This window comes from Pyrus communis, chromosome 10 (genome assembly GCF_041283825.1).
Source record: "Pyrus communis isolate YQ-2024b chromosome 10, ASM4128382v1, whole genome shotgun sequence".
NCBI lineage: Eukaryota > Viridiplantae > Streptophyta > Magnoliopsida > Rosales > Rosaceae > Pyrus > Pyrus communis.
The window spans coordinates 6,973,083-6,989,495 of record NC_142574.1 but is presented as its reverse complement, the minus strand read 5'-3'; the positions used below and the strand labels follow the sequence as shown (position 1 = coordinate 6,989,495).

Below are 16,413 nucleotides of genomic sequence, written 5' to 3'. Positions count from 1 at the left end.
AAAAGCTGTCTTCGCTATGTTCTCATCCCGGATCCTTAACTGATGATAACCAGTTTGCAAATCTAACTTACCGAAATACTGAGCACTTTGAAGCTAGTTAAACAAGTCATCAATCCTCAGTAGAGGACACTTATTCCATAATGTCACCTTGTTAAGCTAATGATAATCGATGCACAAACACATAGATCCATTTTTCACAAAGAAAACAGAAGCACCCCAAGGTGAAACACTAGGTCGAATCAAAACTTTATCCAACAACTCCTGTAACTGCGTTTTGAGCTCCCTAAGTTCCAAGGGTGCCATTTGATATAGAGCCTTAGAAATATGTGTTGTTTCTGGCATAAGGTTAATAGTGAACTCAATCTCCCTCACTGAGGGCAAGCCAGGTAACCTTACAGGTAATATATCGGGGAATTCCTTAACTACTAGAATGACGTCAATCTTACTATTTCCTTGATCAACGGCTATGACATGAGCCAGATAACCCTGACATTCGTGTCTCATGAGTCGTCTAGCCTTAGTGGGTGATACCATCACTGGTATTGGAATGGGTTTACGAACTCTCTTAAATTGAAACTAAGGTCCACCAGGTGGTCGAAAGGTTACCACTTTCTCAAAGCAATCGAAATTCGCGCAATATATGGATAAGTAATCTATGCCAATAATAACATCTAAATATCGTATCGAAAGAATCATTAAATCTACTGTCATCTCACCCTGACCCACGCGAGCCTCACAAGATTGAACTACTTGATTAACAACATAAGGTCCCGAAAAAAGTGAGGAAATAGAGTACGTCACATCCATCATCTCTATAGGTCTACCCAAAAACTTCACAAAATTACTTGATATAAATAAGCTCTCAGCCCCAAGGTCAAATAACGCTCTAGCAGGGAGTGAATCAAGATGAATAGTACTTGTGACTGTGTTCGGCTTCGCCTTGGCCTCCAAAGTAGATAATGCACAGACTCTGTCAACCTGCTGAGTACCTACCTGAGATGCCCCGGCTCCACTGCTCTGAGCCTCAACACGCTGAGAACCTTCACCTAACTGCCTACCACTCTACTGTCATGTCCTCTGCTGCCCAGTTATCTACTAGCCTAAGCCTGAAGATGCTCTAACAGGCCTACTCTGCACCGAATATGTTACTGAACCCCTAACACTAGCAGCAAGTCTGCCAGTGCCACTAGCAGTAGTCTAAGGGCAATCACGAAAGAAGTGACCAATCTCGCCGCACTGGTAACAAGTCTTAGAACCGTCTCTACATACGTCATATTGTTGGCGTCCGCAGTGAGCGTAGATCCGTGGAAATGTCTTATGTGGTTGGTTACTAGATCCCTTAGAAAAACTCTATGAACGTCCCCTAGAAGAAGTCTGGGATCCACGCTTGAACGCGCTCTGAGTACCTCCTCGAAAACGACTCTGATGACTCGCCCAAGCAGAAAGCTGAGAGCCTCCTCTAGAAATAGCCTGAAAGTCTCCACGAGAAGTACCTTGTTGTCCTCCATGTGATGATCCCAGAGAACTCCTATACGAGAATCCCTGGCACTTTCGGGATCCACTCGAAAACGCATCAGATACATGACCTTCAGACCGAGTCATTTTCCTCTGCTCTCCACTTAATTGTGTATTGAGTTATGCATTAATCTCTATTATGCGTGCACGATTGATCACCTGGGCGAATGAACGCAATCCCTTGATTGATAACAGATTCCTAATACTAGGCTTGAATCCCCATATAAGTTTCTTCGTTTTCTTACCCTTAGGAAAAGGCTGAGAGAAACGGTAAAGTTGAGTAAAACGGGCCACATAATCAACAAATGTGTCTGTACCTTGCTCAATAGTGGCGAACTTTACCTCCAACTCATCTCAGAATGACTTTGGAAAACACTGCTTAAAGAATGTTGTCTAAAACCACTCCCAAGTCAGAGGTCCCCTAACTACTATTAATGGACGACTGATCTACCACCACTCATAGGCCTCGTTTGTTAACATATACGTCGCAAAATCCACTTGCTCTTCAGATGAGCATCGCATGACGGTGAAAACTCTGGCAATCTGATTGATCCAGGACTCAGTTGCCTATATATTAGTACTACCATCGAATGAAGGTGGCTTATGAGTATAGAACTCCTCATACAAAGGATTCTCTCTACTATAAGTCGCATGAACATGAGCCTGCATCAACTGTGTCAAATCCTCGATGACCCAAAAAGCATCATCGGGTCCATTATAATCGTGGCTAGCCTCCTGATCAGAAGCATGAATGCCCTCGTTGGGGACATCATCCCTAAGCGACTAAGTAGTTCCATATGGGGTCATCATAGCATGTCTGGAGCATAGAAGAATTTAGCGTAAGCATATAAATGAGATCCAAGAAACGAATTCACACGACTTAACTAAGGTCCACCACCTAAGGCTTCATCACTTTAAGGTTAAGGTATGGAAACCTCAGACTTGTCATGCCCCGATCTCGACATACGTTGAGAATCGACACGTGACAAGGGGAAGTAATGTTCGTTGAATACGACATAAGTTACGAAATGAAATACTTTAATTAATAAACCAAAATAATTATAAGGGTGGCCAGGTCATCCACCAGATATTTACAAATATGTACATTCCAAAAAGAAGCATAACCCTCGCTAGACTAGGAACAAGTCTGAGGTGCTCAAAAGAAGGTCTCAAAAGATAAAGTACAAGAAAGGATAAAAGGGTAACCTAACACTCCGAGTCTCTGATAACTGCACTGCTACCCCACCCACGGACTTCTTGAAATCTACTAAAACCTGTCACCTGTATGATCAGTGCCTACACCATTGGAATGGTGCATTGGGCAAATAAGAATGCGGATAAGCTGTAAAGCTCATGTGAGTGACAATAATACAACGTATGTGAAAATCAATAAAAACAGACCATTAATCACAATCTATAAACATCAAGTATAGAATCATGCTTTGTGAAATCATAATCAAGTCGCTGAAAACTCTGAATGAGTCACCCAGACATCCAATGGCTTTTCTAAGTCAAAACACAGTGTTTCAAAACTATAGTTCACGAAAAACACTAAAAATTAGGGTTAGAGTGATGCAATTCGGCCGAAGCCTACATAAGTAACCAAACAAAAAGTGGCTCCCATATCGGATTAACTAAACAAAGCCACCATTGAGAAACCATGTAGGTAGTGACCCCCGCATTGCGGATTAACCAAGTAGAGTCACTCATACGTATCTGTTAGGCAGTGATCACCCATCACGGATTAATTAAGCATTATCATCCTTAAGTACGTATGGCCATACCTAAGATATAAGGATCGCCTATCACAGATTAACCAAGCTGGACCATGGTCCCCTACTTGCCTTCACGTTTAATAAACCATTTAAATATAAATTTGAAAACACAATTCATAAACAATTCAAATAGGCAAATCACATAACATTTCATAAAGTAGATTGCGGATTAACCAAGTAGAGTCACTCATACGTATCTGTTAGGCAGTGATCACCCATCACGGATTAATTAAGCATTATCATCCTTAAGTACGTATGGCCATACCTAAGATATAAGGATCGCCTATCACGGATTAACCAAGCTGGACCATGGTCCTCTACTTGCCTTCACGTTTAATAAACCATTTAAATATAAATTTGAAAACACAATTCATAAACAATTCAAATAGGCAAATCACATAACATTTCATAAAGTAGATCGGTGGCAAACTTTAAAAAATAATTATTTAGCATAAAACATAATTTAGAAATCCATGATGTATCCACAAAGTATACTAGAATGGGAGGATTTCTAGGTAATAACAATATCACATATATTAAGTCACTCACCTGGAGTCCGCACTAATGCACCCTAGCGCGATAATCAAGATGTCATGTACTATCATCGCCTAAAACAATGTACAAACCTACAATTAGAATTTCTTCGATAATTCATATGACCACAACTTTAATAGGTTCCTCACAATAACATTTTATGACAAGTTGAACTTTCGCTCAAAGGTTGGGTCTATGATCCTACGCCACTCGCTCTGTAAGATCTAACCACTAGATTTTTTTATTCGTAAGTTCCTAAGGTCCTTAAATATTACGTACAATAACGTTTCAAAGTTTGGTGGCGATCCAATGGTCGGAACGTCGTTTGTCAAAATATTCAAGTGGCGGACCTTAACAAAAATATACTCAAACGATGGAATTTTGTTAATTGGATGTCAAATATGGCATCGAGCATCAAATTTAGCTTAGGGTGGTCAGGTGGGGTCTCAGCTCCGAAGTTAAGCGAGTTCAGGTGAGAGCAGTCCTAGGATGGGTGATCCACTGGGAAGTTCTCATGTGAGTTCCTAGAAACAAAACTATGAGGCCGTGGCCAGGATCCAAAGTGGACAATATCTTGCTACGGCGGAGTCGAGACTGGGATGTGACAACGCCGCCGCAAGCAGTGGTTGGCCGCCCTGATTCGCGGGAAAATTTGACTTTTTCCAAAAATTACCAAATTTTACCAGAATGAAGATCTCGATGAGTAGAGTAAGTTTTATACCTGTGACCAAGTCCAATTTGGCCTGGAAAGACCCCAAATTGGCTCACACCTATCAGAAACCGTAGAATGGGTGAGCTTCAATTCTCTTTCCTCGGTGTTCCGCCGCCCCTACAACTAGTTGGGTTTTGTTCCTGGGTCTAAGGGGGTTAGATTAAGGGTGGTGATGGGTGGTGTAATTGCACGGAATAGCGAAATAGTTGTCAAAACTCCACGGATCACCTGCACGGTTTTACACGATTTTGGACTTAACAATCCTCAAATTTGGACGAATAAGGTAGATGGGGGATTGTGGAAGAGGTTGCAGGTGGTGGATGCATGAATTTCAATGGAAAAAAATGATGAAAATCACAGGAATCAAATCGGGTTGGTGGTGGGTGTACGGGTCGACAGGAAATGCTCTCTCTTCCTAATTGGTCCTTATTTCCCTCCCTCACTTCTGATTGGCCCCTTAAACTTGTACCTGATTGGGCCGGTCCTCACCTTTGATTGGTTACCATTCCCACATGGTGGGCGTTTTAATTAATTTAAAATCTATAGTTTAATAAAACGACTTCAAATGTCCATAATTATACTGTTAAAACTCAAATTCGCAAACGGCTTTCGCTTATGTGCTCGTGGTTTCAAGATCTATTTGAAAACATTAATTGTGACCTCGAAAGGTCAACAAATTTTAAAGATTAATTACGAAAATTCAAAACCGATAACTAATCGATTTAATTCCTAAAATTAATGGAATTAAAATTAACTAGAAAAGATAACGTAAACATGAAATACGAATTTAAATAACGAGATATGTAATGAATAGTGAAATTCTGGGGACAGGATTTCACAACTATCGTGTGGTCTACAAAATATGTTTAAGTAGATAACCTTCCTAGTATCACCTATATAGTTTAAACTGTTCAAGTGTGGTTAGATAATTTATTAAATATTTTTGACATTTTGCAATTAGACAGCCTAAATTCAGCAATTTTGTGGGAGCATTACACACAACTTTTCAGTGCTATTATATTCCCACTACTAATCTTAATCCTATTTGGATAAGAAATCCGTATTAGACCATCTCAAACCCAATATACAATTGAACTTCGATAATCTAATGCCCAATATATTTTTTGTATAATTTTAGGGTTTTGAGTGTTAGAAGGTTCTCTCAAGTAAAGTTACAGTTCTCTAATTTATTTTGTTCTGATGTTTAATCTTGGCATCATTTATGTATTCAGGTGTGTTCTCTAGATCGCCAAGATTTCCTCCCCTTCGGCTGTAATCCTCTTTTTGTCCACTTATATTATCTTAATTATAATCCTGTCATTTTATCACTGTTTTTAAAATTAATTAGTTTGTAAATAAATGTTTGTTAATCAATCTACAAATAGAACCATTTGAAATTTTGCCCTTGAATTTGAAAACTCAGAACCGTCCCTGGTGGGACATCACAACAACAACAAGAACATGCATTGCAAATTAATGGTAAATGTGACATGTACAAAAATAACTACATTTTAGAGGGAAAATTAAATGACATACATATTATTGAATTTGTGAGTCTTGTATGTGTGCCATATTAACACACTAACAAAGTTATCGATAAAAATTCTAAAAACATAACTACATTAATGTTTCACTGCGAGTCACGAAACAAATTGATTGCTTTTCAAACTTAATGATCAAAATGACACTATGTTTGGATGAGAGAAATAAACTTGGATTTTGGATAAAAGTCACAATTTATAAATTGATATGCACAAATTCCCTTATTTGGATTTATAAATATAAAAATTTTGAATTTCTACGTGAAAAAAACCCTTGGAATTTGGAATCTCCAATTCTGAAGTTTAAATTCTATGTAAATAGGTGTCATTTTCCAAATTCTATGATTGAGAGTTTAAAAAGAACAAATTTCATATTCAATTGCTTTGTTTTTTTAGGTTAACCAAACAAGAAAATTCACAAATTTTAAAAAATAAAATTCTGTCATTTCAATTTTTCGTCATTTTAAAATTCCTTAACACTATGTTTGGATGAGGGAAATAGACTTGGAATTTGGGTAAAATTTAGAATTTATAAATTGACATGCACCAATTCCCTTGTTTGTTATTCATAAACATAGAAATTTAGAATTTCTACGTGGAAAAAAACTTAGAATTTGGGACGTCAAATTCTCAAGTTTAAATTCCATGTAAATAGGTGTCATTTCCCAATTTCTATGATTGAGAATTTAAAAATAACAAATTCCGTATTCAATTCCATTGTTCTTTTACACTATGTTTGGGCAAGGGAAATAAACTTGAAATTTGGATAAAAGTTAGAATTTGTAAATTGACATGCACTAATTCCCTTGTTTGGATTCACAAACATAGAAATTTAGAATTTCCGCGTGGAAAAAAACTTGAAATTTGGGACCTCCAAATCCCAAGTTTAAATTCCATGTAAATAGGTGTCATTTACTAATTTCTATGATGGAGAGCTTAAATATAACAAATTCTTTATTCAATTCCATTGTTCTTTTAGGTTTACAAAACACGAAAATTCACAAATTCTAGAAAATAAAATCTCATCATTTCAATTTTTGTCATTTTGAAATTCCATAATAACCTTAAATTTCTTCATCCAAACATAATGTAATAACTTTAAATTTCTTTATCCAAATTTACTGATAGTCAACTCAAAAGACTACTTTAAATAAAAATCCTGATTAAAAAATAAATTTCACACTTGGGTAGTCCTCGTGATAGAGTACTGAAAATCCCACACCGATCCTTCGAATGGTGTATTCAATTAGGAATTTGAGAGATTTTAGTGGATTTATAAATTGATGAGTTTTTATGGAGTTTAACTGATTTGTAGAGATTCCATGTAAAATTTTGATTCAATTCCCTCGAAATCTTATGGGGAGAGGTGAGATTTGTGGATGCTTAAAATATAGGGATCTTTTGATATAGGCGCCTCAGTTTTAAATCTTTTAGATCAAACATCCATGCCTTTTAGTGATTTGATTAAACTTGTTTTTGTCATAATTTTGGTGCTATATGCACATTATATTGTAACAAATTTCCTATAATCTAGCATTTTAATTACACTCTCATCCGTTAGAGATAATTGTAATTAAAAAAAAAAAGTTAGATTCAATTTATTTTCACAATAATGCTACAATTTAGCAATAATTATCTACGATTTAAGATATTTTCTTTCCAAAATAGTTTAAATTTTTTTTAAATCCCACAAAATCAAACATACCGAAATAAGTTTTTCTTTTAGTATGTTAAGAGAAAATAGGATTGAGAATAACGTAAACGTACCAATACACAATGTGTACAAAATAAAATGTACCAAAATAAAAATAATGTACCAATATTAACTGTGAGAATCCATTTTTGGTTAGGTTTCTGTGAAGTTTTAAGATTAGAAAATGAAGATCCTTTGCAAGCATCTAGGAACATCCGATAAAATTAGGGGTTTGGTGTGTGGAGATTGTTAGATGGGTTATCTTGTCAAAGCTAGGAATATCAAGGTGAGTGATTTATTTAATGTGTTGCAAATTATACTTATTTACAAATACCTCTATTTGAAGTCAAGCATGTTGGATTTGTAAAAATGCTTTCAGAATTATTAATATTGTGATATGTGGATATTTGGAATTGTTCATGGAGCATGAGAACTTTAGTGTTGCATTAATCCGAGATATAAATGTAAACTGCACACGGAGACATTAAGGCAGAATAGCCAATAGGAATCACGTGGTGAGTTACTATTTATGAAGGATATAATGAACACATAAAGGGATAATGTGATATGGCACTATGTGCATAATGATTTGATATTATTATTGTATTTTCTATAGTGACTAAAAAGGCATTGCTTGACTAACATATTACATATTCTACTCACTGAGCGACGTGGTTGTTGCTCACCCCTCACCCTTTTATTTTTCAGATGAGTTATTTGACAAGACGGCTGCTAAACGAGCTAAGTTTGGGTTAGACAAGGGATTTAAGAGTTTTCTTATTTTTGTGCACTCTGTAAGAATTTTGTAATAATTACTTGTATAAGAGAACTTTTGTTTTACGTTTATAGTTTTACTTTTACTTTTACTCGCGCACTAGGTGTGGGGTCCCACCAACCCCGAGTTCGGGGCATGACATTAATAATATGTATTAAAACAAATGTATCAAAATTACAAATAAACGTACCAATTAATGATTTTTGTAAATTCAAACGTACTAGCAGATAATACATAAATAATGTATTGTACTTAATAATAATTCGTCAACAACTATACTTAAAAAACAGCAAAAAAAAAAAAAAAAAAATCACAAAAAAAATTGAAAAAATTACAGGGAGCTTTTATGTTGATCACCAACTAATTGAAAAAAAAAAAAAAAACTGTGATCGAAAAAACATATCTTGAATAAGAGAAAATATAGTTTAAGTGTATCGTGCAGATAAAAAAATAAATTCAAAAATTATTTTAATTTTAAAAAAATATAATAATGCCATGTAATTTAGCTTGAGGTGGTTAATGGTTGAAAGACTTTAATCAAATTTTAAAAAGGTACGTATGTTTAATCTAAATTATATAAAAAAATTGTAAAGAATTCTAATATTTTCTAAAATATACTATAAAATCTCTCAAATTCCTTTTAATTCTTTAACTTTTCCAAATTCTAATTGAATAGATCTGTAATATTATAAATTTCTTTAAAATTTTAATTAAGTGCATCTAGATTTCGTAAAATTTTAAACTATTTTAAAATTCTGATTAAATATATATTAAATTTTAAAAATTTAAAATTCCGATCAAATACTTTTTAAAAGAATTAAAATCTATGGAAAGAATAGGCCTCTTTCATTTCCTTCGCCCCAAAAAGCTCCCGATTCTCGGATCACCCAAATCCCAGTATGGTCACAGGTACCGGCTCCAAAAAGCGGCATCGCGCCGTACACCCCGCCAGCTCAGCCGCCGGCAGCAGTTCCAGCCGCCCTTGCGCAGCCGTCATCAGCGGCTCCGCTGCCAAAAGACCCACCCATCCCGACCCAATCCCGAGCTCGACTCTGAAACCCGACCCCACCAACCCCTACTCCTTCGACGACCCTTCCTCCGCCGACGTCATTCTCCGCCTCTTCGTCGACCCCTCCGCGACGTCATTGTCTCTATCCCCCGCCACCACCCAGCCTCAGGATGACGTCGTTCTCCACCTCCACACCCACGCCCTCTTCCGCTGCAAGTACTTCGCCGCCCTCTTGTCCGACCGATGGCAGCACCCCGACTCCCAAGACGACGCCGTTCGCAAGATCAACCTCCGTGTCCCACCGACCCCCGGCGCCATGGACGCCCGCATTTCCCTCCTCCAACTCCTCTACACCCCAGACCTTGCCTCCGCCATAACCACTGTGTCGACGGCGCTCGACCTTCTCCCCGTGGCTTCGGAGCTCATCTTCGATGATTGCGTTCGATTCTGCCTTCGATTCCTGGAGGCCGTCCCTTGGACCCAAGACGATGAAGCTCGAGTGCTCGCTCTAATCCCTCATCTGAGCGAAGACGAATCCAAAGACCTCATCGCTAGGGTTTCTGGAAGCCCCGATTCGAGCGAGGAGATGCTGTACGGTCTCATCCTCGCCGTGACCCACAACCCGAACATGGCGTACGTCAAGGCCTTCGTCGCGAAGCTGCTCCGGGATTTCGGGTCCAGAGACCTGGTCGAGCGGGTTCTGGATCGGGCGTTTCAGACCACCTTCAAGGTCGTCAAGGAGTCCATGGAGGAGTACATGAGTCCCGGAGTCCGTGGCGACCATGACGAGACCGAGGCCATCCAGAGGCTCAACCTCCACACCGCATTGACCCATGGGAAGCACCTGGTGTGGCTCGTGGAGAGGATGATCGAGCTCCGAGTGGCTGACTCGGCAGTCAAGGAGTGGAGCGAGCAGCCTGCTTTCACTGCCGATTTGCAGAGGGCTTTTCAGGACGATGCGTGGAGGAATATTGTGCCGGGGCTACCTAGCGTCTTGCTTCGCTGCACTTCAAGGCTTGCCAATGCCGTCGCTTCTGGAGCCATTTTGGTTGCTGCTCAGGTATTATTCCCATGTCATCTTTCTTGCTAGAGTAGCTGAATATCATGTAATTGAAGTTCTTTGTTGGAATACAGAGGTCGTTCTGTTAGTTCTACGTTTGGCCATTGATTTGTTCATGTGGTGCATTGCTCGGTTAGACTCGTGGAAGCCGCAATTTTGATGTGTATTGCTCAATTTTGATGGGACCTGTTCAACATAGGAACTTTTCTGTTTATGTTCTTGGGGTAGTTTTCAAATTAATGGTAAGTTGAACAACATTTGAGTTTGAGGACGGAAAGGGAGCAGAACGGTAGTTTTCAAATTGTGTTTTCACGGCAGGCGGGAGCTAATACACTTTGATGTTGGGTTTCTTCAAACATTTCAAAAGTGGGATTATTGAGTGAAATCTTAATGGGCTGTTTACATTTCTGCTGAACACCTCAACTGTGAATCTTATGGCATTGACAGAACCAGCAGACACTATAGTCTTTAAAGGGTTACGTTTTAGTATGTTTGGATTGAGGGAAATAGAAAGGAAGAAGAAAGGTGTGGAGGGATGCTTGAAATGTTTTCTTTTCCGTTTGTATGGTCAAATGTTTTCTTTTCCTTTTCTGTTTCAAAACCCGTGGCCCAGACAGATGAACCTAACGGTCCTAACTTAGGGCTGATTGTTTATAATGTTTTTTTTCAGGTTCGGAAGAAGCTTGTCAAAGATTGGCTTCCAGTTCTGATTGTTTGTAAAGATACCAATGCTTCCCCTCTGACATCTAGTAACAAACCACTGTACTTGGATCTGGAAGAGACATTCCTCAGAATAATCTCGACACTGCCCATGTCCGATTCACAGGAGTTGCTGCAGCAGTGCCTCAGCTTCTCTACCCGGAATGTGGACTGTCCTCACCTGGTCACTGCGTTCAACACCTGGTTCCGCCGTGCGACTCATTCCCCTCAACTTGAGAATCTTTGTTAAAATCGCGTGGCAAAGTCGCTTCACCCACAAGCTCAGAATCTTTTGTAAGAATCACTTGCGCATATTAGCTTGTCGTGGAGAGCCAAAACTTGCACTAGGTATATATAACTTGCTTTCGATAGATTAACGATGATCAGAGTTCGAGTGGATGGAAAACTGGATCCTGGAAAAATATCTGATCTCGTAGGAAAATTTCTCATCTGTTAGGCTGATTATCACTTTCGTACAAATAATGTGTGAATGACATTTCGTGTTGCACTCGTTAGTTCGCTAACTTCGAACCGAATCTGGTTGTTATGAACCTACTACATTCTGATGTGTATTCAGGGCCTGCTCTGTGTCACAATGTCATATACGCCGGAAATATGCACGCGAGATAAAACCTGGAAAGGCTGGACGGCTTGTAACAATATCGTACTTCTTCATTACTTTTAGAAGGGTATTGGGATATGACAAGAAAACCACTGACATGGGATTGTTAGGGAGTTCAACACTGAGGCTAAAAATACAACCAGGGGAAATGAAATATTGCAGTAGAATTACGGTAGCCGGCGTCTAAAGTTGCGGGTGGTGCCTTGGTAAGTTCGTACGAGCAACCCGACTCCTAGCCCTACTCCAACGCAGATGCTCAATCCGATCCCAACACCCACTCTCACACCGGCATTGAACCAAGAAAGCTCACCATCTTCACCTTCTAAGTAGGTCCCGGAGTACAAGTGGTTTTCTCCGTTGTCCGGTTTGTAGTCCGAGTACTCCGACTCCTGCCAAGTTCAAACAAAACGAAATGCTCGGATCAAGAAAAGTTGAAATGAATAACCAACCAGATTGACAGCTAGAACTAAATAACCAGAGTACCTAGTAATTGAAGAGAAGAAAGGTTCTATAAAATGCTACTATCTCGTTAACAACAGTAAGAAAAGATTCAGATTTAATTAGACCGTCATAAAAAACCCTCAAGGCTCGTTTGGTGCCAACGATTGGATCGCACATTCAATGTATGCTGAATGAGAAAATGGATGCATTCTATTCTATGTATAACTAATCCATCTTTTACCTTCAACGCAGACAACATTTCTAAGTTGGAATCCATTTCTTACTTAACATACGCTAAATCTGGTTAGTAATCCATTCCAGTCGAATCCTAGACACCAAAGGAGGCCTTAAAACGAGAGCACGTTACAAAGATCTTTAACAGAGACGGAATGAATTTCTTTTAGTAGAAACTAACCACCGTGCTGCACAGAAGGGTTTCAAAAAGAACCAATGAATTCAGTACTGCAGGTATGCATGATACGCAATATGACCTCGAAAGAGAGAATTTCAGTGTACTTTGAGGTACTAGATTAGCATTGTCTTATCACCTAACATAGTAGCCGTTCCCCTTGTTAGATTATTGATTGATCAGCAAATTTTGAGTTCGAAGAATCCGCTGACAGCAAAAAGCACAGGAATATCATATATCTCTAACATAAACAACTCGAGAACATATAAGATGATCAAATGAGTTTTGTTCTGTTGACCTTTAGCTTCACAACATGAGCCTGTGCCACTACAACAATTCATTATCTAGCCAGCGGATCTAACACGCAACAATTTACATACTTTTTCGGCGCTTATGCAATAAGAAAGTTTCACAGGTGAATCGCAGGATCACCGAGCAATAAGCAGAGTGGCATTGGCATCAGACATGGCCGTGGGTAAAGAAACACTATTATAACAGAGAGCAAGGCAACTCAAACTCAAACATGAAATACAAAGAGCATGAAAAACACTCAGTCGAAAGAAGGTACCTGAAAAGCGAACCTAGGAGGATTGTTTTTCTGGTCTTCAGTTGCCTCATACTCTGGTATGGAATCCAGCAACCCTTTCCTCACATGCTTCTTCCAAAGACCGAGCTGTAAAGTCTTCGTTAAAATTATTGGAGTGCCCGAGAAGGACCCGGCGATGTATACCTCAATCGAAGGTGAAGCAGACTCTGGCCCCATAAATTGCCTTCCTTTAAAGAAGCCAGTGCCTGCAACTATATCTGATTCACAACTCATGCTCCATCTCTGACCATGATGATCTGTTTCCGCAACGAAACCATTACTATTACACAGTTCTAGAACGCCAGATAAGACCACAACATCTTTGTCAAAAACCTCAAACTTCACCCTTCCAGTCATCCTTATACTGTCAGTGCTCACAAATGTAGCTTCTTCGGACTTCTTATCTAACCTATCCCTTCGAAGAAGGGTTGTCGCCCCATCTGAATAGATGCTAGTTCTAACACCATTGACTTCAAGAAGGGTATCAGGATCCAATGGAATGTGATCTACTGTGAGGAACTCCGGAGCGGAATCATCAATCTCACATTTGCTAATTCTGACATAAAAGACTCTTACATCAAGCCAGGGCAGTGAGACCTTGGATTGTCTCACAACCATGTGGCCATTTGATGCCTCATACAAATTTCCCATGATCATCAACGTTTCAATTTTCCACAGCCAAATCCTCCTTCCACCTCACTGCCTCAGTTGAGCAGATGAATGAAGATAGCCCATGTAGATGTAAACCCTCTGAGCATAAAGAACCTGCATCTATATCAACAAAATCAAATTAGCGAAAAGGCCGAGAAAGGTATAACGAAATCAAAGTAAAGCAATATATGCAACATGGAAACAACAGAAACCTGACTGACAAGTGAAAAGAGAAATTTACTCGAAACGAAAAAAGTTTCTGTTTGTGAGAGAAGAGAAGAGCAAAACCAGTGACATAGAAGAACCCAATTCCCAAGAACAAAATCATTTTCCAGAAGGATATAGAGGAAGCAAAAAAGAAAAAAAACAAGTTTTTGTTCCGCAAAAACTCACCATAAAAGCTATTTTTTTCTGCAAGAAATCATTAAAACAAAGAGATTGATTTTTTTTATAGTAACAGAAGCACAGAACCAACCTATAAGCAAGTTTTTCTGTAAGAACTCAACTGAGGAACCAAAAGCTATTGATGACAGAGCAAGAGGAGCAGGAAGAAGTAAACAAACGAAAGCAAAAACAAAAGGATAAGATGGGCAAAAAAAATTGCAAAAAAAAAAAAAAAAAAAGGAAAAAAACCAGAAGCCCTAAAATATTGGAGAAAATTGAGAAATTCTTTGGGTCTCAGGTTAGTCAAAAATCACATCGAAATCAAAACGAGGTTCATACAAAGAGATGCAGACAAAGCCAAAGGATTGAACTTTGAAACTTACAAGCAGTAGCAGCAGAGAAATAAAGCTAAAAGCTTGCTACAAGTGGAAGATTTATTCCCTTCCTTCTACTTCAAAAAATAAAACAAAAAAAAAATTGTTGAACGGAAATTAAGGCCAACCCAAGTTGTCAAATTTGAGAAAGAACAATGGGTTTCTCTTAATTTTAGTTTTGGTTTTGTAAATTGGGGATTTGGGATTGAGAAGATCAGTGTTTGTTTATCAGAAGTGGGGTCGGTACGTATTCGATATTTCCTCAGATGATGAGATCTTATCCTGGGAGAAAAGAGGGAGAGAGAAAGCATGCACGCTGGTTCACAAGTGCTACCGTGATGAAAAGGACGTCCAAAACTATTTTTTGATTTGTGAATCTGTTAGAGGATCTTGTTATATCCAAATGATGAAAAAATACAACCATACGTTACTTGGATTTCCTCATCTTTTTCTTGGAAGCTTTAAGTGGCTTCAATCCATTCAATTAAATCGGCGATTGTTTAGTACAAAAACGCATTAAACATTTATCTCGCCCTATATATTCATATTCGACGTCTAATAAACGAGGCTGCTAGGCATACTATAGTATTGCACCAATACAAATAGCTCTCATCTAATAAAAACATGACTCGTCAATACAAGAAGATCTCCTCTATGAGAGTGGTGTTACACTATACATTTCTTTGATATAAATGCAAGTTTTATCATACGAATGAGCTATCGAGTTCTGACTATCTCACAATGAAAATAGCATTTTCAGGTATTATACAAATTTTTGCGCGCTCATTTCTTGCAAAGCTGCACTAGTTACATTGTCTATCATAGAAAAATGTTTACTTGTCAAACTTATAAACCGACGAAGAACATTTTCCCAAGTACATAGAGTGAATTTATGCATTAAGGTTGGTGGATGTAGTGATCAAACCTTTCTTTTCAAACATTTGGCTCGAATCTAATCAATGGTCAAAAATTGCCCACTTGCTAATTGTACATCTATCTTGTCAAATTACAAACCCACCCATCGCCATGGACTACGATTTCGTGATAAGTATTGCCTTTACCTGTGGGCTCCAACCATATTTCTCGTGGCCAGCCTTCCATGACATGTTGCTTGGCTCATATGTTTCATTCTTTTTTCCCAAAAAAAGGAAAAAGAAAAAGTTCTCTAGGTGACACGATGAACATAATATTCAGTCATTTACTCTTTGATTTGATATCAAGGATGACAAATAAATCAATGTGTCTTTAACGTTTTAGTCACAATCCTTGATATCAAATCCAGCCGTAAGTAATTTTAAATTTTTTTACTAGAAGAACGAGGCTCCCTTTTCTCGTTCTTATTTTGTGCTCGATTGAAACGGATTGAATACTCACATTATATCACACTACTCTATGCCGTGCACTTGATCACTTAATTGAGAAACATAAATTATGTGCAGAACAATAAGGAAGATCACCAATATTGTAAAAAATAGGTCTATAAATGACATGCCACTCCGTTTTGTTACCAGCAATTATATCAACACAATTTCTCTATGAGCAATAGATGCGGTGGTGTAATATATATGCTCGAAGGCCACTCTTTCCGCCTTAACGGCACTTAATGAAAATAACTCTGCCGTCACACTTCCAA

At 38.5% G+C, this 16,413-nt stretch overlaps 2 protein-coding genes across 8 annotated transcripts; one reads left to right on the top strand and one right to left on the bottom strand.

Annotated features, from left to right (window-relative positions):
* The first annotated feature begins 9,340 nt into the window (after window positions 1-9,340).
* Window positions 9,341-11,821, top strand: LOC137727896 (BTB/POZ domain-containing protein At1g63850). Of its 2 annotated transcripts, XR_015952356.1 has the most exons (3): window positions 9,362-10,614; window positions 10,689-10,856; window positions 11,285-11,691. XR_015952356.1 is itself a non-coding variant. In XM_068466758.2 (2 exons), the coding sequence occupies exons 1-2, from the start codon at window positions 9,445-9,447 to the stop codon at window positions 11,561-11,563; spliced, it is 1,449 nt and encodes a 482-aa protein (XP_068322859.2). In that variant the 5' UTR covers window positions 9,341-9,444; the 3' UTR covers window positions 11,564-11,821. The 2 variants fall into 2 exon arrangements, 1 of the variants encoding a protein (XP_068322859.2); XM_068466758.2 differs by lacking the exon at window positions 10,689-10,856 and having other exon boundaries at window positions 9,341-10,614; window positions 11,285-11,821.
* Window positions 11,822-11,964: 143 nt separating this feature from the next.
* Window positions 11,965-15,213, bottom strand: LOC137727897 (uncharacterized protein At1g01500). Of its 6 annotated transcripts, none has more exons than XM_088677908.1 (4): window positions 14,790-15,044; window positions 13,354-14,142; window positions 12,925-12,992; window positions 11,965-12,324 (listed from the first exon to the last, which is right to left on the bottom strand). In XM_088677908.1, the coding sequence occupies exons 2-3, from the start codon at window positions 14,026-14,028 to the stop codon at window positions 12,954-12,956; spliced, it is 714 nt and encodes a 237-aa protein (XP_088534034.1). In that variant the 5' UTR covers window positions 14,029-14,142; window positions 14,790-15,044; the 3' UTR covers window positions 11,965-12,324; window positions 12,925-12,953. The 6 variants fall into 6 exon arrangements, with proteins under 6 accessions (XP_088534034.1, XP_088534035.1, XP_068322860.2 ...); XM_088677909.1 differs by having other exon boundaries at window positions 11,965-12,798; window positions 14,498-14,937; XM_088677910.1 differs by lacking the exon at window positions 11,965-12,324 and adding an exon at window positions 12,618-12,798 and having other exon boundaries at window positions 14,790-15,029.
* Between the last annotated feature and the right edge of the window lie 1,200 nt (window positions 15,214-16,413).